This window comes from Penicillium pulvis, assembly GCF_028828015.1.
Source record: "Penicillium pulvis strain IBT 33274 chromosome Unknown contig_12_segment0_segment0, whole genome shotgun sequence".
Classification (NCBI taxonomy): domain Eukaryota; kingdom Fungi; phylum Ascomycota; class Eurotiomycetes; order Eurotiales; family Aspergillaceae; genus Penicillium; species Penicillium pulvis.
Window position 1 is genome coordinate 1,461,660 of NW_026643072.1, and position 23,550 is coordinate 1,485,209.

The 23,550-nt window shown below is 46.7% G+C and overlaps 8 protein-coding genes across 8 annotated transcripts; 2 read left to right on the forward strand and 6 right to left on the reverse strand.

The window, feature by feature from the left end:
* Positions 1 to 788: 788 nt before the first annotated feature.
* N7503_001755 (uncharacterized protein) lies at positions 789 to 2,038 on the forward strand (the record flags this gene model as incomplete). Its single annotated transcript, XM_057061302.1, has 2 exons — positions 789 to 1,120; positions 1,240 to 2,038. 2 exons carry the CDS (start codon positions 789 to 791, stop codon positions 2,036 to 2,038), a joined length of 1,131 nt encoding a protein of 376 aa, XP_056925264.1.
* A 74-nt stretch (positions 2,039 to 2,112) lies between these two features.
* Positions 2,113 to 3,650, reverse strand: N7503_001756 (alpha/beta fold hydrolase; the record flags this gene model as incomplete). Its single annotated transcript, XM_057061303.1, has 3 exons — positions 2,113 to 2,898; positions 2,953 to 3,398; positions 3,449 to 3,650. The coding sequence occupies 3 exons, from the start codon at positions 3,648 to 3,650 to the stop codon at positions 2,113 to 2,115; spliced, it is 1,434 nt and encodes a 477-aa protein (XP_056925265.1).
* A 252-nt stretch (positions 3,651 to 3,902) lies between these two features.
* N7503_001757 (cytochrome P450 52A12) lies at positions 3,903 to 5,492 on the reverse strand (the record flags this gene model as incomplete). Its single annotated transcript, XM_057061304.1, has 1 exon — positions 3,903 to 5,492. One exon carries the CDS (start codon positions 5,490 to 5,492, stop codon positions 3,903 to 3,905), a length of 1,590 nt encoding a protein of 529 aa, XP_056925266.1.
* Positions 5,493 to 6,823: 1,331 nt separating this feature from the next.
* On the reverse strand, positions 6,824 to 8,319 carry N7503_001758 (toxin biosynthesis protein; the record flags this gene model as incomplete). The annotated part of the gene is made up of 4 exons (XM_057061305.1): positions 6,824 to 7,694; positions 7,753 to 7,861; positions 7,928 to 8,066; positions 8,128 to 8,319. 4 exons carry the CDS (start codon positions 8,317 to 8,319, stop codon positions 6,824 to 6,826), a joined length of 1,311 nt encoding a protein of 436 aa, XP_056925267.1.
* A 1,242-nt stretch (positions 8,320 to 9,561) lies between these two features.
* On the reverse strand, positions 9,562 to 12,344 carry N7503_001759 (uncharacterized protein; the record flags this gene model as incomplete). The annotated part of the gene is made up of 2 exons (XM_057061306.1): positions 9,562 to 10,104; positions 10,161 to 12,344. Coding segments are annotated over 2 exons (2,727 nt in total), but the record flags the coding sequence as incomplete, so codon positions are not given.
* A 3,240-nt stretch (positions 12,345 to 15,584) lies between these two features.
* Positions 15,585 to 16,234, forward strand: N7503_001760 (uncharacterized protein; the record flags this gene model as incomplete). The annotated part of the gene is made up of 2 exons (XM_057061307.1): positions 15,585 to 16,127; positions 16,181 to 16,234. The coding sequence occupies 2 exons, from the start codon at positions 15,585 to 15,587 to the stop codon at positions 16,232 to 16,234; spliced, it is 597 nt and encodes a 198-aa protein (XP_056925269.1).
* A 313-nt stretch (positions 16,235 to 16,547) lies between these two features.
* Positions 16,548 to 17,417, reverse strand: N7503_001761 (sulfotransferase family protein; the record flags this gene model as incomplete). The annotated part of the gene is made up of 1 exon (XM_057061308.1): positions 16,548 to 17,417. One exon carries the CDS (start codon positions 17,415 to 17,417, stop codon positions 16,548 to 16,550), a length of 870 nt encoding a protein of 289 aa, XP_056925270.1.
* A 1,531-nt stretch (positions 17,418 to 18,948) lies between these two features.
* On the reverse strand, positions 18,949 to 22,881 carry N7503_001762 (CheY-like superfamily; the record flags this gene model as incomplete). The annotated part of the gene is made up of 2 exons (XM_057061309.1): positions 18,949 to 19,254; positions 19,309 to 22,881. 2 exons carry the CDS (start codon positions 22,879 to 22,881, stop codon positions 18,949 to 18,951), a joined length of 3,879 nt encoding a protein of 1,292 aa, XP_056925271.1.
* Between the last annotated feature and the right edge of the window lie 669 nt (positions 22,882 to 23,550).

Genomic DNA, 23,550 nt, shown 5'->3' on the forward strand with positions numbered 1-23,550 from the left:
TTACGAAAGTGGCACGCCATCTCGTCGATTGGGAGATAATCAATCTCCACACTCAGCTCTGTGTCTCGTAAATTTACTCCGTAGGCATTCTTGATTTGAGACAAGTCGATCTCTTTCTGAAAGAAGTACTCCCAAACTCCTTCCATCTCCACAATTCCAAAGCCACCAAATTTACTACATATGGCGGAGTTCAGCTCTATCTCCATTGAATACAACGACCATGTATTATATCATTTCACGAGTGGATACAGTGGGGTACGTTGACTGCCACCATATTTTGCCAGCCAGATCTCTTGAAACGTAACATGTATCATGGTCGGTAACTATCATATGCGAACTAGACGCGTACTTAATATGCTCAATGGAACGTGTTTCTTGTGTTTGGGTCATCTATGATAGTGCTTAAGAGCGGTCAACTAAACAAGGTGGGCGATAGGAAAAGGCGGTCGAGGGGTCAAACTTTATGCACGCCACTGTAGATCTCGAAAAGCTAGGTTATTATGTGTAGGTAGTGATCGGCATATGCTTTGTATTTGCGTAGGTCATGGACAAGCCTGGAATAATGGCAGCGTATTGTATTGTAACTTACAAGTTTGTACCGGGATTTCGGGATTCATCTTGCGATCGCTCCACTTCCAAGATTTTCAATTGTACCAGGAACATCACCCTTGGCAATGATCTACGATCCAGTTACCACAAAAAATTGGCCTCAGAACCTCATTCACTTTTTCAGGTCCTCTCACGTAAACCCCTCGCTGGACTCCAACGGATAGTCGACGACCATGAAAATGAAGTATATTTTTCTTTTGCTCAGTGCTCTTGTTTACTATGCGAATATCGAGTTCGTGCGCAACAGTGGCATCCGCGTTCTCATTCGAGATGCTATTATATCCAAGAGTCTTCCTGGCTCCAGCTATGCTTTGAAAACAGTATTCACTGGAATTGCGCGAGTTGATCGTGAACTCATGATCCTTACTTCGTTTTTCTATCCTGCGGTAGATGGGCAAAATGCGACGCTGCTGCTGCATACAGTAGGGTTTTCCGGATCATTCGGGTCAGCATGGGCTCTTGTGACTATGGAAGCTTGGAGAAGTGGAAATCGGTGGAAAATAATTACTGTGTAAGTTTATTGTCCCTGTACGGCCTTTTCTCCCCACGTTCTTCACAACCACTGTTCCATTAGACGAAGAAAGAAAAGGGATTGGTCGCTATTGATGATACAGAAACTAACGAATGTAGTCCTATGATATTTGGCGTCATGGCACAGCTCAAGACCTTCGCCCTGTGGGGTCCCCTGTATTGTGGTCTTCATCTAGCGACCTCCATCACCGCCACACAACCCACCGTACAGAACATTCGGATTCCACGCATCATCCGACTGGCTATTCCAATTGCCTATGCAATTGGCTATGTGATTCCTTCAATTCTAATGGTCCTACCCGCACCAAATGTGATCAGTACGGACCAGAAGCAGATTTTCATTGCTGTTTGGCAGGCATGGGCGATATCTGTTGGGACCATGACTACACTGGCCTTCTATCTTCTGGGCCCATGGATTCGAGATGATATTTCCACCGACCATCGCGGTGTCTACGCTTTTGCCTTCGTGTATGCCGCCGTAGCGCATCTTATCTCGTGGACTATTTCCTTAGCAACTGTTGTGGCACCGGCACTATTTCACGATCGGTACGTGCAGGCTTTGCACCCGTCGAAGGTTTTCCTTTTGCCTTCGCCTTGGAACTCCGCGGTTTTCCCAGTCGAGGATGTCAGTGTCGCAGCGCATCATTTCCTGAGGTGGGATTGTCTGATTGGGTCGGCTTGTATGCAGATCTGGGCGGTAACTCTATATGTGAGGGCATGTAAGATTGGTGGTGAACCAGTCAATTGGAGTGTTTTCGGGGCCAAGATTGTTTTGTTGACCATTTTGGCAGGGCCTATTGGGTCAGCAGTGGCATTGATGTGGGAGAGAGATAATCTCGTCTGCTACGGTAGAACGGGCGTTATGGGCCAGGAAAGTGGCCCCAAGAAGATCCAGTAGAAGCCGTAATAGGCACCATAAATTAAATTGAACAGGTTAAAGACCATGACCAGACCGCATTAGATGTAGTGCATCTATGTCCTTATAACAAGTCTCGCGTCCTTGTACCGCCCATTGAGTGCATCCTGAGACAAACGATCTTCCTGACGATGAGAATCTGTATGGTACCGTAGGACTTGAAGAATCACACGTATACTCTCTGTCTCGACAGGAACCCAATGCCCGGTCCTAGGTAGGCTGATCACTTCACTTCCCGGCGCCAAGTATCTATGGACGTTATCAAGGCAGATTTCCGGCATCAGAACGTGGTCCCTGATACCCCAGATTACAGTTGCTGGAACCTGTAGTCTTGACTGATTGGTTTCGGCACCAGGTGGGCTAGCTGTGTGTGGTTGGTTCCTGATTTCTCGCATCGACTCCAGGATCTCTTTTGATTTCAACCAAGTGCCGCGTAGAACGCCATTGCGATAAAGTCCTGTCATCTGCCAGAGAAGAGCTGCAGGTGACCTTGCGCGCTGTTTGACCGTGCTGCCATAACTTTCGGAATGGACCGTCGTCTTCGTCTCGGCATCACACTCAGTTGGACCCAGGGAAGCAGCCATTGCTTGAACAAAGTCAAAATCGAAGTTTCGGTTGTTTGCCATTCGAACAAGCCCTCGAAGAACGGCCATTTCGTTCCAAGCACCGATAAAATGGCCTACAATCTTCTCTGACAGATCAAAAGTGAAGATATATGCCAATTGCCATATCTGGCACACCAGCAATCCAGATACTTGAAACGATCTCCAGAGCCTAAGCTGGGATAGATGCCCGCGGAGCATTTCAACATGCCGAGTAAAGTTTTCAATGGCCAAATCGGTCTATGAATCAAATTAGTGACAGCCTATCGATAGCCTGGACCCATATATACTGACAAAAAGTCCGTTCATTAGCACAAAGTGATCAGCAACACTAGGGGCCTCCGTAGCAAGACGGATCGCCAGATTGCATCCCCAGTCGTGAGCAACAAGAAGGGTTTTCAGCCTTTTGGCGTGGAAAATTCCCTGGATGCTAATGCAAAATTCACAAAGGGTTTCGAGAACGCTTGTATCGTACGTGTCGAAGCTATCACTGCCCCCATAGCCTGGCAGATCCACGCAGATCATAATGCTGTTTTTGGGCATTGTTTTGTGTGAGACAATGTGCCTCCACATCACACAGCTGTCGGGAAATCCATGAAAAAAGATGATCAGGCTCTTGGGTTCGGCGACCGCATGCTGGTTATGAATATAATGCAGCTTTCGTCCATTTCGTAGCTTCATGAATGCATGGTCAAACCCAGGTATTGGCTGCTTGGAGAGGTCCCAGAAGCTTTGTCGTGCTATTACTACGGTTAGCAAAGGTCTCAACAACTCTGTTAGGGATCTCAACCTGTAGCTAGGTGGTCCTTTTGCTGTCTGTTCAGAGGCTTTCCACCATGAATGAGGCCGTTGATGATACAACGAATGAGTCCTAGCGTCGCCAGTGTGTAGAACACAGTCTGTCCGAGCAGGTGAGTAGCATAGTTGGCCATTCTAATCAATCGCTTAGCGGTCACGATAATACCAATTGTTTGGGGTGATGCTACCCGCATGAGTCAGGAATAGGACTGCAGATTTCTTTCTCCCACGTGATTCTAGCATGAAGAAAAGTGATGTCACTGGATAGAAAATAGCCTTCGATCGATCGGCGTTAGATTTCTAGTCTAATGAAATATAATGAATGGTATCGTGTTCGGTGAAAAGCAATGCTATCATACGCTAAAATCATATCTAAGCGTCGCAAAACTCAAAAATCTAACATTCCGCACCAAACGTCATAACATTAACAATATTCCCAGTAAAAATTACGAAACATTGTCAGAGCCATATCCCGAGTCTATAGATTTATCGAATTCCATCTTGCCCTTCATCGACACAACAGCACCATGCTTGCTCTGTAATGTGGCACCGCAATTTTCTTGCCATGGTCGTCCTCCAGAAGCATCGCAGATGTATGGAAAATGCTGAATCAACCGCACTGTGGCATATCGCACCGTTTCAAGTGCAATTTGTCGCCCAGGGCATGCGCGTTTCCCAATACTGAAAGGGAGGTAATTTTCAGACTGTTTGGACCAGCTCTCAGAGGATTTATCATCGTCGGAAGACAACCATCTCTCCGGCACAAATTCTTCAGCATCGTCTCCGAAGATATCCTTTCGTCGATAAAGGGGATAATGCGGAAGGGATATTTCCGAGCCAGCTGGAACGACTATGGGGGATAAGCCATCCGGGCCTCCGCCCCTAGGGAGGACGGTATCCTGAAGAGCGACGCGATTGTTGAAAGGTACCGTCGGGTAGAGTCGCAAAACCTCTTTCACGCAAGCATTCATGTATTCCAATTTACTATTGAGGTGAGAAGCTGTTGGTATAGTGCCATTCGGGAGCTGGGACGTGATTTCGGCGCGTAGGTTGTCAAGTACGCGTGGATGGCGAGATAGAAGAAGGAAAAGATGCGTTAATGTTTCGGCCGTAGTGCCTTCTGCCGCCATGAACATCTGTCTTATTTGGATATGGGCCGTATCGAAGCCATGGGCGCCAAACTGATCATAGAATAGCCCTGATACCGTCTTATCGTGAGCGATGTGCTGCGTCGCAGGATGGTTTTTCAATGTGAACGCAGCATTCGAATTATCAAATATGAAGTCGTAGACGAGCTTGATAGCTTTCTCTGTTGACGAGGACTGAAGCAACTTTGCCATAGGACCGAAAACCATCACTTCCTGAGTGTGCTCGAACGCCTTACAGATGGCGGCATTGATTCGCCGGGAGAGTGATTGCTGCTGAGCATCCAGCATTTTGACCGCATCTTGACCCCAGAAGATCGAGGTGGCGTTGTACAGAGTCAAGTCATGAAAAAGCGGTTGTAGGTCAACGGGTGAGCCATCACTGGGAATTTGAGACACCAGGCTTTGGATGTGAGGTTCGAGACTGACATGGGACGCTGAGAACCCAGGCTTACTCATACGTCGCAAGAACTTCCACTCGTTTCCCTCCGAAGTGAATATGCCGTGGTCGAGTGTTGTCCCCAAGACCGAGCTTCTCGTTCTCCCCAGCCCATATAATTGGGAATCGGTCACAAGGATGGTTTTGATATTTTCGATATCGATCGTAGACACGCTCGTTCGCCCCATGCTCGTACATGCCCATGTATGTCCACACGAATCAAATCGCTCCTTTAACATCTCCAGGTATGAGTTGCTGCGAAAATTGCAGTATTCCTCGAATGAAACGTCAGTTCCGAGGATTTTATCCTTTTGAGGCAGAGATGGAGGAGCTTGGCATCCATGTTGTTGAGCTAGCCTCCTGCGGTGGCGGATGGCGGCAATTGATCGTGAGACTTGCCATGTCCCAGCGCTAATACCGAGGACCAAAACAACAAGAAGGCTGAGATACATTGAGAAAGCCCGATGAAGTTCATCTGCTGCTGTCTGTTGAATATGAGAATCGATCGACGAGGGAAGAATTTCCGAGTGAATGTGATGATTGACCTTGACCCACTAGGGTACCGGCCTCATGGGTTGATATATGGTAATTTTCCGACCACAGTAAGCTTGGAGATCTGCATAGCTTGTGTATCTCACATGGAAGGTTCCAATTGCCTAGGCGTGTGATCTTACTGGTATCTACTATGTGGGCCCAATCTTAGATCCACATAGATACTCATCATGGTGAACAGGTTTCAATACCATGTAAGGTGGCGCAAGTCAAATTTGAGGCCCCTCCTTCCCCCTAGGAAATTGATGAGTGCGTATCAGGGTAACATGACACCACGATTCGTAACAGTAAATACCTACAATTTCAGCGAGAGATCGCTGTGGTTCGTCTTGGCAATCCTGATTAAATTGGGGATTCGTGTGCTCACAAATCATATTTGGTGAACGAGTCAAAAATTTAAAGTGGGATTTTAGCTGCACGCTTAGTCTATAGCTCCGGTGGTAACCCGGAGATTTTCTCTGAGCTAAATTGACAATCCTCATTTCTGGCGCACCCCTGAATATCCATTTCTTGGTTCGTTGTTTGTTTGTTTTTTGTTCCAAATTTCTTTTTCTTTTCACTGTACAATACAATTTTGATCACTGCAGAACTGACTGAGGATGATCATTCAGCTGACGGTCGATTAAGTTCGACTAGTATGACCTTCAGATTGTTTGCCCCCTAATAAGAGCCTTAGAAGAGCTCACGCTTCCTTGATCAGATCGATCTTGATCCACTATTTTCTCCCTTATCAAGGTTGAGAGGTCCAATGGCGTGATAAGTGGGTCAGCCACATTGTCGATCTTGTACCCAAAAGCCCTTCGTGGGGCTTGTAATCGTCCCACGAGCCTGGTCACAGTCTTAGCCTACGCCATTTTCATTTCTATTTAGTATTTTGACCTTATCGTACTCCGAACTCTGTGTGCGCGATTGTAGCGGAAAATTCATTAGAAGAAATTCAAACACAAAATCGCGTCATTGATACGGGGTATCCAGCCTTTCGATGACACGCTTTCACGACTGGAAAAAAATGGCCATTCCATGTTTGGAGATTCAGACTCTACGGAGGTGAACGAGGTGGATATATCTTGCTTGGGGGATCAAATCGTAGACAAACATCCAGGGGCCCCCAAAATAGGATGTATCATAGGACCCTCTGGACCGAAGTCTGAGTCTCCGATCGCCCCGAAGTCTCGCCATTAGACTCATCCAGCCACTGACTCGGCTTCTAAATCAGCTACTGAATAAGCCACTACAGCTTGGACAAGATTTTTTTGGCCCACGGACCCATAGGCGTCGCTTTGAGCGCGTCCTTCCACTCATCTGGAAAAACCGCCTTCTCCCTGGCAGAAAGCCCATCCCATCCAGCAGCAATTCGCCTCTCGTTGTCCCTCCACCTCTCCACTTCTTGTGCGATCCACAAAGCCATCGCGTCAGCAGTCTCGGTAATTTTTTGCAAGGGTACATCGTGCCCCGCGTTTTCTACCGTAATGTGCTTTACCCGATCATATTCCATACCACCACTTCCTCCCCACCGTGTACCTGTCCGCTTTGCCCCTCTAAGCAACGTTCCTGACTTCTCCATGGTGCCCTTGGACCCTCCAATATAGAGAACACTTGGTCTCAGATGTGGCAGCATTCTCCACGCTAAAATGGACTCATATCGATAGAATTGATACCCCTTGGGCAATTTACCCAGGATGTCCGGGAAGAACAGAGGATCATGGGGCGGGGGACGCTCATCGTCCTCACCTGTTTGAGGCAAACCAAGCTCTTGGTGCCGATCAAGATTGGGCCGCGTGTACATGAGAACTTCCTGGTGTTTAGTCGTCGACAAAGTCACTGCGGTACCCGAGGTTCCATTTTCTGTCTCCGGGTAGAGAAGAGTTGGAAGATCACGATAACCGTATTGAACCCAGCGACTAAAGACGCGCGGGTCCCAGTGAGGAAAGACCTTGCGAGCCTTCTCCGCAGCCACTTGACGTGATGGCCAGACATCCTTTTTACTTAGAGCCAACAAGACGAGAAGCGGGGAGTCGTTCTTGTCCATATTGGGGGCGAAAAATGGCTCGATGATGATGAGACCAGTAAAAAGGCGCGGATGCAACATGGACAGGAATATTCTGTAAATGTTAGTTACGAATCAACACTTGTGTACTATTCGCGTGGATCTAGTCTCACAATTGTGTAGTCCCAAGGCTATGCCCGACACCCATTATGGGCTGCGGCATCTCTTTGCGAAAGTGGTTGATCATGAGCAGCATGTCACGGCTATGATCCATCCAGCCGGCTGTTTCATGAGCATACGAAGTCAGTGGCTGGCTTCTCCCGCAAGACATTGCGTAGGTAGACTCACGATCATTTCCTAGGTATTTCTCGTTATAGATCCCACTGGCCCCTTTATTGGCAGCATCGGCGAACCAGATGGCGCGGACCCCAATTTTGTCGCGCTTGCATCTGGCTAGTATTTCCTCCCATAATGGTTCATATAGCTCCTTTGTAAATAGGTTTAGCCTATAGACACGATGAATCTTGTCAAAACTGGTGCTTCCATACCTTGGGTATTCCAGCCCCGTGGAATCCAACAAGTGTCACGTCCCCAGGTTGGGGATCGAGATTATCAACTGGGGTATATTTCTTGACAATCAGCTTTAGTGGAGCGTCTTGAGTCGTCGTAGCTCGAGGATATTCGCGTATATATTGGGTATCGACGGTGTGCTCCGTCACAATGAAAGGCGATGAAGACATATTACATGGAATAAAAGAGCTGTCTTTCTTTCAGATTAGCCTTGCTAGTATGATTCCCGATGAATAAAGATCGTATGCTTTTGAGAGAGATTGGGGGTTGTCTCGTAAAGTCACTAGACAGCCGAGTTTACACCGGGAAACAATCGCAAGAATAAAGGAGAATTGAAAGTTGAGGCGTTCGAAGTGGAGACATGAGATCATATATGTTCCATGAAGACTCGGGAGGGTGAAGGGCTTTTGTTCTCCAGTCCCACTCTGTTCGACGATAATGGTAATACGCGTACAATACACTGTCGTAATATACAAAGTAACTGTAGTCGTAAATCCGTAACCTGACATCGAATATGGAATGATCGACATCCCTTTCTCACTTAGCCAGCCATCGACTGAGTGCCCAGTGTCGAGTCTTGAAAGTGGGACAGTGGGGCCCAAATACCCTAATACTTGGTCTAGTCATCCAAGGTCCTAGGACTATTGACGAAGAGACAAGATCGACAATCTGATTGTTGCGAACCAAAATCACCTGAGCGGAGGCTTGATTGGTTGATAATCATGTAATCAGGATCTCGATGTATTTTCATTCGTTAGATCTGAGACATCAAGATCCACACATAGTCGATCAATGCCAGATCGCGCACTTTGTTTCCTTTCGTCAAAAAGGTTGATCGGGCTAGTCCTGATCGGGACACTTTACGCCATCCCGATGACATAAGTGGGCGAGTCACCTCTTCACTAGTCTTAAAAATGGGTTTCTCACCAAGTGGGTTCGAGTGCTTCAGAAATTGACCAACTAGTAGTTCGCTCTATAAACCAACCATACTCAATACTTTGACGTTCCCCTATCCCTTCTCACGCCCTTAGGTTCGTGTAGGACGAACTTGCTACTGTTCTTGCTACTGTTGTGCCTTAGTACTCACCATTTCAGGAGACGAGGAATTGGACGAAGAGAAAGGAATAGGTCTTCTTTAGAAAGATTGGCATTATTCTCGTCAACTTTGTATTGGAATGCTCTGATGCAAAGCCCCATTATGATACACCTAATTTCAAAATCAGTTACTGGCTAGTATCTCAGATTTGACACGGTGTGAACTTGATTTCAATTCTGCTATAAGTCCTACTCACTGGGTGACGAATTCAATCTGCCACTATACTAGCTGAACCCGCACGTCAGTTCAAAGTAGTGGCGACGTTATTTAATTTGAAAAACAATATATCAAATCTTGTCCTTACTGTACCCTACGACCACGAGTCGGGACCGAAATATCCCTTAACAGGTAGGTCGGTAATAAAAGCCTGCTGGCCAATACCGCCGTCAATTGTCGCGTCAAGCACGTTGTTACCCCACCAGCTGATCGATTCTGGATGATACTGTACGGCGAAGAAAATAATAATGCCGGAGAATGCGACACCGCCAGTGAGAGCCGCCGCGAGGACATAGTTGTACTTTTCCCACCATGGAGTCTGGTACCTCTTTATGTAGAACATAAAAGTAGCAGAAATGTAGAGACCACCCATGAAGTAAGTAAGGTTGACGGGGGCCCACCACAAGAATCCATTGAAGATGAGTGATGGATGGACGTGCTTGAGCCACGAGATTGGTGTGAAAACCAACGCATTGATCGGCTTGAAAATACCGTCAGGCAATTTAGACCTGCACGCGTCCCGGAAATACGATCCAAATCGTTTCGCGACCCACCACACAATCGCAAGGAGGAATCCCAGCAGAAAAGTATATTTCATAGTTGGGTAGAATTGGTTGAAGATTCTCGTCGGACCTATAGCACCCTGAAGTGATATTAGCTTCATGATCTGGCCTCTGAGGAATACAAGCAATATCTTACCCAGATGACCGATGATGAATAGTAAATTTCTGAGCCATCTTCACAGTTGAATTCAGAAGGCTGGTCCGAAGTACAAATGCCCGGAATATCGTTATCGGCGAATTGCACAACCCCATAGGCGACAAGGGCCGTGATGATGGCGCTCGTTACTTGACCACGGTACATGGCTCGAGGAGGCACTTTGGCATAGAAACCCATCTTCTGATCAGAAATGTAATTATCCGCTTGGCCGTTGATGTTGTATCCAAAGGCTTTCACGAACATCAGTGCCTCTGGATGTCCAGGCAGAGCATATCCAACGATAAGCTCTGTAACGACGTTCAGCCCTTCTGTTGTACCTGAGATTGCGTAGAGGTACGACATCGGGATCAGGAAGACCAAATTGAGACCAATTACAAAAAAGATAGTCCAGATAGGAGCCCCAAGCTGAGGCCAGCTAGTTAAAATGATGATGGCAAAGATGAAAGCGATCAAAGCGATAATCAAGAACCACCAGTCAGGGACTTCAGGATAATTGCGCATCAGCTTGGTGAATGGGTCATCAAAACCGTCATAAATCGAGCTGCCCTCATTCAAACTTTTGTGCAAATGTCGACTTGCCTTACGCACATTGCCCTTGACAAGAGATTTAGTTGCATTCTTGAGACCGATGACGAGGCTCCTAGTGGATGAGATAGCAGCCCCCGTCATGGACTTGTAAGCTCTGAGAAGTGGTCGCCAGGAGTCCAGGACTATGAAGACCATCGTAAGTGGGTAGAAAGCAAAGAATGCGCCATACACCAGGAGATTTCCCGCGCTGTAGAAAGCAGGAGAGTATGCCTGGTAGGCCTCTTCATTGAGAGCTCCGGTTTTGCTATTGATCACCCTTGTAACATTATAAGAGTTACCAGTGTTGTCGAAAATATCAGACGAGTTTGGAGGGAGATACGCTGTCCAGTTGGTGTTGGACCAGTACAATGCGATGATGATGAAACCACCCAAAAGTGTGCCCAGAAACTGCTGGGTGTATGCAAAGAACGGATAGGTGAGCGGGTATGAATACACGGCTATGACATTCCAGTCAAATGACGAGATAGGATTGAACCCGAGGCCGTTAATGGAGCCCGTTATCATGTTTAAGTTGAAGTTGTTTGGTGCGATCCAGGTCATCCATCCGAAGTAGCTCAGAGCTTGGAAAATATAGTCTGGGAACCAGAAGTAGACGAACATGCTGCAAAAGACCAAGAAGAAGAATTTATACCGTGAGATACTCCACCCGCTGATGAATTCCTTCTTCTCAGGGACCAGTAGCGCTCTGTTCAGGGCCAAAGTGGGCAGGATGTTGGGCCACAAAGCTTCGATTGGGTAAACCACAAAGCGACGAAGCAGTCCAGAAAACCCAAGTCCCATGAGCTGGGTTGACAGCAAGAGTAGAATTTCGTATCCCGGGGTAAGCCAAGTGTCCTTGTAGTAGACGGTCTGGGTCTGAATATTCCAGAAGCAATAGGCAGAAGTCAAACCAACGTCGATGATGATTGTGGAAAGCACCTGTTCCTTGTACGTCCAGGGACCAGGATTGAGAGAAACTCTTTTGCCACCCAACATGAATCCCCAGTCTGGGAGAACCTTTGCAAGGAATAGACCACATGGATATAGCAGGATTTGCGCCACAGAAGATCCTAGAGTGATGATAGGATAGCGCGAATTGAAAAGAGAATTGGTGAATTGAGCAATAACGGCCCACATGTAGCCAAGCAAGTGAGCACGGATGGTCTCGCAAGGAATGTTCGGATCATCCGTGGGCGTAGAAACGGCTCGCACCTCTGGGTATGGCGAGTAGAAGTGATTCAACGCAGTCTCAGTCTTCAGCTGCAGCTCCCATTCCTCGGGATCTTGCCCCTCAGAAGGTCCCTCAATCAGGCGGGAAAGCTTCTCTCGCAAGGCATTACCGAAATTGTAGTCATACTCATGGTCCTTGAGAAGATTTTCGATGATAGTCTTGCACTCATCAATGGTCAGAGTGTTGATCTTGTCCATCACGTACTCGATATCTTCAATCGGTGCCATTTCATCACCACTGGCCACAAGTTTCTCGGCTAGATCGTGCACTTTTTCATCGAAATTGTGCACAGTGACCGGCATGACGTTTTTCTCATAGACGATTTGCTCTGGTGAGCCATCGTCCATTTTGTCAACAGAGGACATGGTGTTGCCTTCTCAGCTGGGGCAAAGTATGGTCTGGCGGAGGATGAAGGTAATGGCTAATTTGCTCCCAATATTTGCAATGATGCAAAAATGATTTACTTCTGACTCAAGGGAAAGCAGAGGCCGCACGAAAAGAAATTAGGGTAAGGCAGGCTACGCAAATGCAGTATATATAGGCAATTTATAGACCATGTTGCAGGAGCTTCGGTGGGTTACTACGTATATCTGGATTATAATTACAGATTGTACCATTCTCTTAGAGTATGAAAGCATGATAAGGGGATTTATCAGTAGCCTATCAAGGGGCTTTTCTCTCCCAGAATCATCGCGCCACGAAAACTATCTGAGCGTTTACCATCCGAAGGCTAGCTTCCCTGATAACCAAGTGCGTGTCGCCTTAGCTGGCTTGAAGTCAAGCTAGTGTGCAGGCGCTATTGTTAAAGCCAAAAATTGATGAGCACCTTCTGAGAATTTTTAGCAAGTCTCATCTGATAACTTCCCAAGTTGAGTGGACTCCCGGGTAGTAATGTGGTGGCAGTCAAAGAGGTAGATGTAAGTTGGGCCGTATCAAATGATAACGATATTTTTCTAAGCCACGAGCCTAGTACAAGTCAAAGGCCAAAGCGGAGCTAAGGTGCACGTACGTGCATATTTACAAGATCCCACTTTACGGTCCTGATCATGCAATCAGTTGGATTGTTTATCCAAGCCTGAATATTCATATGACGTATTTCACTGCCGAAAAGGCCACCCAAAACAACAGAGGATTTGATAAATTACAACTTGATCTTTCAACACCCATGAATTCTCTAGAATCCTCCTGATAGATATATATTCTTTACACTATTCTAAGTGTACCCCTGTATTTTTATTATTTTTGTTAGGTTTATAGGTGGTTATGTCCAAGACATATATTTCAAGCATTAATGAGTGTATATATCGGTAACATTAGGACCTTTTTCTTTTTTTTTTCAAACCAAGCTTCATACTCCAGCTATATTCATTCTAAAGAAATATCGTTGAGAACTGATACGCTTGATATACGTGGTTGTTGGTTAAAAGTCTTATTTCCTAAGTAGTTTGGGGTAGCCCCTCTCGGTAATTAAATCCGCTACTCCCCCCGTCGATTCTCCGCCATGCCGGCACTTGCAGCCTCCTTGGGGTACGCGTCGTACGTTTATGGACCTGCAAAGAGCATAGTAAACGTCCAATCAGCCAGATTTAGCTTATCAAGCCTAAGGCTTCATACAGACCTCCAGTCGGATCTCCGCCAGTGCATTGCTGAGGGGAAGCCCGAAATGGACCATTGATTGTGGAAACTACTGGTCAATTTTAGGCTACGTATTTTCTAGGAGTTCAATCCAGTGGGCAATCGGATCACGGAATAGATAAGCTACTCGATCGAAATACTTGATATTGCAATTTCACCCGGCATTTATCCGACCTCGACTCGCTTCATACACTACCAAGGCTATGCAGGAAGGGCTCAGGACTTAGCCCTCGTCATCTTTTTAGTTTAAGATAAGCCCAAATCACGACTGATAAGGGTAGAAAGGGGGGAAGATAACACATGGTGTGCAGGGCGTTCGGGTCAAAAAGATAGCTCAAGGGTACGGACTGAAGAGGTTTGCTTGACGTATCAATAAACGAGGTGAGCAAAAACATACAACAGTTAGGATTCGCATGTGGTCACCCACCATACTACTAACTAACCGGCGTGTGGCTTAAGTACGGCTGAGCGGACGGGAAGCCCTGTTCTCCACACCCTATGGTCGTATGTACCTATTTAAAGTTAAACAAGCTTATATATCTCACCAAATTAATGGGGTCCTTAGGAGATAACAGCCATCTACATGCAGCAATAGGCAGACCTTTGATCGACACAGAAAACCCTGTGTTTCATGTTTCTTTATGTGGTCACGAAAGCTCATTCTAAACAAATCTTTAACAAGGAATCAAGTGCTTATTTGAAGATAGATAAGAAATGGTCTACTATTTCAATCGAAATATGGTTTCCGGCGGTAAGGCTACTATCTATATGCGGACATAGCGCTCCTAATATAAGAAGTGGCACGACAACACCACTAATCATAATGATTGCGATTATGGCGATAGCAAAATCGTGATTCGCCTTACTAAGGATATAAATTTAGACTAGACTATTAGATTAGCGCCTCCCCCTCTGACTTCGTTCTTCTCTCCAATAATCACCCATAATATAAGATCATCTCTACCGATCTCGCTCCCTTAGTTCTATTACTATGATCACCATCCGGGCCACGGGCTTTGATGATCTTGTTTGATAGATGAGAAGAGGCATTGGGTGGAAAAATAGTCTTCTTTTCTATATCCTGCTACCTATAGTGGTCATTAGTACCAATTATTTGGATTAAATCTTTATACATACATGGTTGCTCGCGTTTCTAGTACCTCTAGTAGCACACTTTAAATGTCTGTTTGGATGATTGAGGTTACATCCTTCAAGCTCACCTTGGCTGTGAGCCTCGGGACCTATGAGGGTAAAATCTACGGTAGAAGGTACTGAGTTTGGAATCATTCAAAAACGCAGATTAAATCTTTTTGATTTCTGTGACGGAAGTTTGAGGAAGTGACTCAACGACATGGCTCAACGACACAGCTAGAGATTCTGTATATGAGCAAGTGTAGGACCGACTCAACCTTCGTAATGGGGAAAGCTTGTATGACTTTTGGACTTGGGTTATCTCACACGCTGAGGACTTGTCCTGTCTTCTCTTCTTTCATTTAGAGTGTTTTAACGAACCTATATGCTCTGACCATACATACCTCAAGGTAGGTAATTGTGAGGTCCCAGTAACCCGAAGATGTGAATCTTCGCTCAACCAAGTTCAGGTACTTGTGAGTCAAAGGGGCCAGCGCATTGAATTATAACGAAAATAACATCATGGTACTTATGGAAGAGGTTAAGTGGGGATGGCAAGTTCTCAAGTGGGTCAAGTAAAGTGATCTTCAGGAAGAATCGACACACTGCCGCTGGCGTACGTAATTTCGGCCCCCGTGGCCCCATGATCAGCGTTAAGTTAGAAGCTCGCACTTTACGCAATACATATTCCGATCAATGCATTCACCTGCATCATCAGTGGCCCCAACCCCACAACTCTCTTGCCGCGATCCCTCTTTTCCACTTCGCCATTCATTTTTGACTGATACATCCAAGCGCAGACTTGAGTGGCCTCTGTGAGACACTTTCATTCAAACAACATGGATGCGAAACTTCATGGTCCGCCCTCGCCAGTCTCCTTGCTAGATGGTTACATAACTGAGCAAGAGACTGTCCTGTGGGTACGAACTTTTGACCGCCATCTTCAGAATACTACGATCGCCACAGATGATGGTGAGAAGGTCTTCTACGTTGAAGGTCCAGGGGCGTACCAGTCAATGAGCCTCCGACGACCTCTTAAGAATGCCTCAGGAAATCGTGTCTTCGACTTGCGACGCTATCCATCAGATCCCAGGATGCGATGGTTCGTACAAGACCCAGTTGGCAATAAACTCGCCGAGTTAGGCCATGAGAGGTTTTTCACCTCCAAACACACTGCTATTGATGCCAAAATCCTCAGCACTGGGACGGATGTTGAGATGCGACCACGCGATGCGACAGGTTCAACAAATTACGTCAATATAGGCAATGTCACTATTGCGGAAATCACACTTCACACAAATAATACCACGAAGCGCTTCGTCCGGGATCGAGATCTATCAGTGTTTCGAGTTCGAGTGGCTAAGGGGGCAGATATGAGCTTAGTGAGTTTAAAAAAAAATTAGATTATAGTAGCTCTGGCTAACAATGGAAAAAGATCGTTCTCATGACATTGGTCCGGGCAGAAATGGCGCACGTGTGGCGGAAATAAGCCCTACCCCGAGAAACTCTGGATGTCAGTCTTGACAGGTACGCCAAGTGCTTATGCGGCGCCTTAAAAGATAGGATAGACCTGAGGGCGGCTAAGATGTCAAAAGTCTCTCATTTCCAGCTGTTGTACACAGTTTGGGGCCTAGGAAGAATGAAATTTATTATGAAGGACGATACCCGCATCATTTAAGTCCAAACCCAACCAGCTTCCCTGATATCAGCCTCACGGTCGCGAAAGGAGCTGGTTACCACAACCGATCTAAGAATTAGGAGAGAAGCCGCACGAGATTATGGTAGAAACGCTCCTCTTAGCCCTACTCGCTCTTTGCGCTCATGGAGATAGCACCGAAAGTCGTTACCACGATCCCAATGATGCAGGCCCCAAGGATAAGCATATTTCGGATAGCTCTTTCGTTATGGGCTTTCATGGTATGGGAGATTCGTTCTGCCCAAGCTCTGGGCGGATTGCCATCAGGGAAATCTTGCTGCGGAATGCTTTTGCCCAAGAATTTGCAGAGTGGCTCCCAGCCATCCTCCACAGACCACTCAAGCAGCCTGTCTTCAGATAAGCCTAATCCCTTCACTAGAGCAACATGTTGCTTGTAGACCCATTTGCCGTTTGAATGGAAACTACCGCGAAAGAAGCGGGGCATCATCGTACGACACATCGTTTGTCGAACCCAGAACAGCTCAGCACTAAACCAACTTTTGAACCAGTCCCAGTCGATTGGGTTTTTGTCAAAATAGCCCATTGTTTGTTGCATGCTAGAAAACCAGCTGTCAAGGTCTCGACGAGTGTTGAGAATGACTTTGGCATTTGGATACGCCGCAATGAGTTCGGGCGCGAACTCTGCAGCCATAAGATCGCTAACGCCGACGCAGTCACTCAAAACAGTGTCAAAGTCCTCAGCGGACAGTTTGTATTTCTGACCAATGGTGGATTCTGTGTTGTATTTCTTCTGCAGAAGGCGATAAATACCCTCTAGAGACGAAGGAGGAAGAATGGTGTCAAATCCATGGTGGGTATGCTCGAATCCTAGTATGTGTAGTGCCTGGCGTAGTGATTCTGTTCCAGACCTAGATATCCCCACAGCCAGAACCTGCATATGCTCCTTGCGTTTGCCCAATGCTGGAGGAGGGAGACCGTAGAGGTAATGAATGACTGGGTCAGGGATGAGGATCATCTTCGCGGGCGAGAGGGGCTGATCAAATAGATAAATTGTACTATAGGTAGTTGTCTAAATAACTAGAATGCTGACCAGTGTAGACGGAAGCCTTATAAGACGAGAAGGTATCTAGAGTGGATGGATGATCTTGGTAGTAGGCCTCGCCAAGCCCCCCGCCTACCGCCAAGACCAAGCCACGGAAACCTAACCTAACTAGTTATGGGTTAGGTCTCAGTCAGCATACCCGCTAACGTAATGCACTGCCGAGTAGGTCATACGGCCGGGTCACCCCAACAGGCGTTTTTTCGATGTGACAAGGTAAAGTGGTCAGGTACCTCCTCTAGTTTATCTGTCCGACTGCATTAACCCTTTCAGAGCATAAAGTCTATACGAAGAATAAGTCACATACTCGCGGCTTCTATCTGTAAGAACGATTTGTATTTTCTTCAATTAACTTCCTGCTGCTCTGAAATGACTTGGATAGATTATTAATCGTGCACGCCGAACATCCGAACCCCGTAATTGTTGACTTTATGAGCATCTGCTCTGATCTGTGTTTAATTTACCTTGTTCCTCCCCCAACGATTCTACACAGAAATGTGGAGGGTCTTATATACGGGTAACACCCTGAGTTCAACTGGGCCTCCTTCTTTGGCAAGGAGATCATGCAATGCTTGTCAAGGTCAGAAAAGAAAATGCGACAGACTGCTCCCACAATGCACTAGGTGTCGAAGGTAAAGCAACAATCTAACATACAAAAAAAAGGAGAGTGCTCCCCAGTTATCAAGTATGAGGCCATTGTGTGGCGGTGCGGATTGCGCAGTTTACTCAGTTTTATGCTATGTTGAAGACGAGATGGGGTATACTAAGGTAAGCTAGAGGTGCAGCAGCGAAGTATTTATGGCTGCCGAGTCTCCCAGGCCATACAGACCGTCAAGGTACATAATAGACGATTTGCAATCAAGCCCACGTGCCTTCATTCAAAACCTTTGTTGATACAAGCCCGCTAAATGCACACAATTAACGTCATATTCGATAAGCTTTATCTCGGGGATTTTCCTGCCACCGTGACTTCCCAAAGGGGCCTTATATGCAGGCGTTCCGCACAAAGGTTAGCGGAGGCTAGCGGAAGCTAGCGGCCCCACACACACTTCATTTGGTGTGTGCGGTCTGATTGTAGACGACCATAGCGCGGTGAACCAGTAAAGCCTGCGCAAAGATGGCCGTGTTCCGCTAGCGTCCGCGCTAGGAGGCTATCTTTTCAATATAGACTAGTAGTCAACGTTCTAGACTTCGAATTTAACATTAACCGCCAGCCTATCTCTAGGGTCTACGTCTGCGAAACCATCCTCTCCCCCGCAAAAGAGTTGTGGTTCTTGAATAGCGATTGAGGGGATGAGAAGATGAAGTACACTATATTCGGGCTGCCATTGTAATCGGCAGCTGGAACAAAAATTGGGATAGGGTCCTTCTGCAGAAAACTTGGCCGTCATTGTAAGGTCAGGTCCCAAGTCATTACTTTGATCTTTAGTAAACGATCTAAATCGAGCTACTCTATGTCAAACCACCCGCCTTTTTCCCAATCCCTGGCCTCGGCAGGGCCTTCGCGAGCCTTTACGTCATATATGCCTGCCAGGATTGTGTTTAGTCTTGCAAAGTTGATCGGTTTCATGACCCAGCCATCGAATCCCGTGTCAATGTAAGCCTTCTCGTCCCTCTCAACAAGAGAAGCCGACACTGCAAAAATTGGAATCCTTTTGGGCGAAGTAGAGGTATCTGCGACCGAAGACTTTGAGCTGTTGGATTCGGCCTCACGAATCTCTTTTGTGGCAGTCATTCCGTCAACGATGGGCATCTGTGAGGCTCAGTCAGTCAAAACCATGGGGGTTCACATCCAGCTTGAACGAACCTGAATGTCCATCAAGATCACATCGGGAATTTCGCTGCCTGACAAGAATGCATTCACGCATGCTTGTCCATTACTAGTCAATTGAACTGTGTGGCCAATTTTACTTAATCGCTTTTGCAGAATCTTGCTATTGACCGGATTGTCCTCTGCAACGAGAACATTCAAACTCATGTTGCTGGAAGACGAAGCTGATGCATGTGCTTGGGAAGGGGTGGGGCTCTCCTGAGAGTGTTCCTTGACTTGTTGTTGCTCGGGACTTGGCTGAGAGATATGTGATTGCTGGAATTCGTCATGTCCAGGTCCTAAGGGTAGGCGTAGGGGTATATTTTGCTTTTGATCAATACCGTCCTCGCTATGAGGTAGGGCGTTCTGAGATGGCAAAGACTCGTGTTGATCAGGTTGATCCTTCCCAGGTACACAGTCGACACTAGTGGGATTGGTGTCGGCGCCCTGTTGTGTGGCTTCGTTTTGATTTTTATCATCATCAACCACCAAAATGAATTCCCCGTCCAGAATTGAAGGTGATTTTGGCATATCGAGATAATTGGTTCCTGTCAGGTTCTGCGAGGACTGCGAGGGCGGTTCTCCGGGGATTTGGAATTGGAGTATAATCTTGAGCCGACTGCCTTTACCCTCTTCAGACTTCACAATGAGCTGACCATGCATCGTGTGCACGATACGAGCGGTCAATGCAAGACCAATACCCAGAACGCTTTGCCTCTGACCACCTGCATTCTTTGTGCTATTCAGTTTATCTCCAACCCAATGCTCATCTGCATAAACCTCTTCAAGCTCCTGAAAGAGCTGTTCGAGTCTAGCTTTCGACATTCCTGCACCTGTGTCGACAACTGACAGTTCAAGCGACGCGTGATCGTCTTGAACACTAGAAAGCGAAGCCTCAACGCTCACGCCACCTTTAGTTGTATTTTCGACGGCATTCGAGATGAGATTAACAAAGATTTGGCGCAAGCGACGCTGATCTCCTAATACTGCCCCTGGGAGTCCGGTGCGCATATTAAACGTGTAGGAAATGCCCTTCCGCTTGGCTTCCCCAGCCAGCATATCAAAAGCATCTTGTAGCGTGGGTGCTAAGTCGAACGCCTCGTTCTTGATAAGCTGTTGTCCGCTTTCAGTAGCAAGGTCAAGAAGGTCATTGACAATGTAGACAAGAGATTTGGAAGCCGAGTAGGATCGGATCAAGCTTTCACGTGTTTCCTCGTCTAAAGTGCTTTCCATGGCAATCTCCAAATAGTTGATGACTGCGTTTAACGGGGTGCGAACCTCATGAGCCGAATTGGCTAACAGTAGACGAGTAAGCTGAGAGTTCTGCTTGAGAACTTCTTTCTGCCGCCAGACTCGAATGAACTTCCCGTATACAGATCCAAGGACACCGGCCATCGAAACGTCAAATGCAGACCAATGTTTTGACTCGCTCAGGGTTATCTCGCGCCATTCTTTGAAGCTTTGGCGTGGTGTTAAAGGTCCGATGCCACCGTCTGCAGGTTTGTGCGGATTTCCAGCCCAGGTGATCGTTGTTAGTTCACCGACGCGGAAGAAAACGATGAAGTCGGCCCCGTCAGGAGCCATCGGAATACACAATAAGCCCGATATTCGTTTAAAACCCGGACGGAAACTAAAATCTGGATAATCTTTTCCAATATCATGCGACGCAAGGACCGATGTCACCTTTCTTAGACGAATATATTGAAACAGAGCGAGAGCTTCTTGTGAATTCGACTCCCTACCAAAAAGCTTGGCTTCGTTTCCAATGGAAAGTACACCATAATCGGCTTGAAAGAGGCGTAACAAGTCATCCGAGGATCCGACGATGTACTTTGATGGATCTGCTTCTTTCGGAACGGAGTTCATCATCACACGCGCCTGGATATCGGAGGCATCGGTGATGCGTTCAATGTTTCGAGCCACAGTGTCGCCGACCAAACGGCACAGTTTCCGTATCGGAAAAGAAACGCGCATGCCATCATCGCCGTATGAATGGCAAGATATCAGACCCCAAAGGTTGTCATAAGCGTTAATGCTAATCGACATCGATGAGCGCACTTCCATGTTCGCGAGGTATTTGGCGTGGATTGGTGACATCGCTCGAAGATAGGCATGGCTCATATCAAGCGGGGTTTCTAGATCCTCCAAGGTTCGACAGACTAGTCGCGCAGTGATGTGGTCTCGATTGTATAATAACCGGACTTTGTTGACCTTGTAGAGCTCTCGAGCCTGAGCTGGGATGTCCGAAGCAGGAAAATGAAGGCCTCGATACAAGTCCACGGTCACATTAGGGTCCATCAATTCAGCAACTACCCGACCATTCGATTTGTGATCAAATTGGTAAACCAGGACTCGGTGGAATCCAACTAATTCCTTGACTAGTCCCGCAGTGACTTGGAGTAGTGTGTCTTGGTCCGTCACTTGTGCAAGCTGGGCCTGGATCTGAGATAGTGTGCCGAAGACTTGCATTGCAGCAGCTTCACCCTTCTTCCGTCGTGCATCACGTATGGAGCGCACCGAACTACTTGCACTGGTCGTGCTTTTGAAATATTGTTCTTCAGTGGGGGGCGGGTTGGTTTGTAAAGTATTCGTGGGAGTTTCCGGGAGTTTTTGATCCTCAATACCTAAGGGGTTGAGCTGGTCGTCCTCCAGTTCAAGCTCGCAAATGATGATATCCTTGTTTTCTTGGCTAACATGTGTCGCGCACCAAAACCGAGTGAAACCGCCGGATGTTCCTCGTATTGCCAGGAGAAAAACCTCAGGGCCATCGATAATTAAGTCATATGAATCGTCTCGAACGTAGTCAAGATGTTCCAAAAAAGTAGCCAGTTGCTCTTCTTTCAATATATCAGTGAAACTTTCCAAGTCAAACAGATCTTGTGGCGAAAACCCCATAATTTGTTTTGAGTTTTCACTCACGGCACGCACAACAAACTGATTAGGAGATTCCTCTCTCAGTGCGATCATCACTCCGAAGCTTTGTATTGCACCTGGTGTCCGGATCGGCTCATCCTCGCAACGTTTGAGAGACTGTTTGCTATCCCCAAGTATCACCGTGTGCCCATCTTCCGAAAATGCGTGTTCGAATCGGGAGGTCATGTAGGTATGATTCTCTTGAGGTGCAGTCTCTCTAGGTGCAGTTTCTAGAGAGCCCAATGCATATTCTGTGTGTTCGAGATCTCCTGTAGCGGGCGTGTTTGAAGAAACTTCATCGTTGACAGAGACACTGCTATGCGAGACCGGCGGGATAAGATTGTTCGAATAAGGAATCCTAGCCTGAGGCATTGTATCTATCGGAGATTTCGGCGGCTCTACTGAGTGGCTCGAGGAATCCTCCACATCCTCTTCCGCTGGCGATGGGGACGCATTGACTGGGTTCATGGAAACAAGTGATCGAATTGGATAAATTCGGTCGGAGCCGCTGAGGGCTGTGCTGGACACGCGGCCATCATTCTGGCTCGTAGATCCGTTCCGGTCGCTGTTGGAAAGCGTCTGATTCGAAGTATTTAAGCTCGTTTGTGAGGTTTGCGAGTTTTCAGGGCCGCATCCATAGAAGTTTTGCGAGCTCATGTTCGTAGACGAGTTGGGATGTCAAGAAAAAAAAATCAAGGACAGATCCGACGGCGGGGTTGTCTTCGGGACAAAACCTTTCAGAACGTCCACTGTATTTCATCGTCGTTGGATTAAATATGTGTTTTGCTATCAAGTTAGTCACATGAGGCTATTCGAGGTCAAGTTTTCGAGCACTCGGGTGCAACAGAGCAGTAAATAGTAATGATAATCTACCGCAGTGCACGTTGCTTTTCTTAAATGTGCCGAGCGAATGGGCTTTGCTCCACCCTATCGGACGCGATGACGTAACCCACATCAGAAAATTGCCAGGGAATTTCACCTCCAGACTTGGAACTAACGTATCTTACACTTTCTCTCCGATTCGCAACTTTGGCCATAGAAAATGTGCAGCTTATTTATATCACTTGTTAAGATACCAAACTCAAACGTCAGTAGTAAAGCATCCTTCCAGAAATATTACCATTACTCTATTTAACATACTTAATAATCTCCTACATTTTTAATAGAATCGAATCATATAGTAAATAAAAGCTATAGGTTACCTAAAAATGTCAAAGTTTGGCTTATAAGACGTAGTCTTTACGAGCTAATATAAGTACATAGACGTTCAACTAGTAGTGATCCTAAGCGATCATCGCGCGATCTAGGGTAATTTTAGCCAAAATC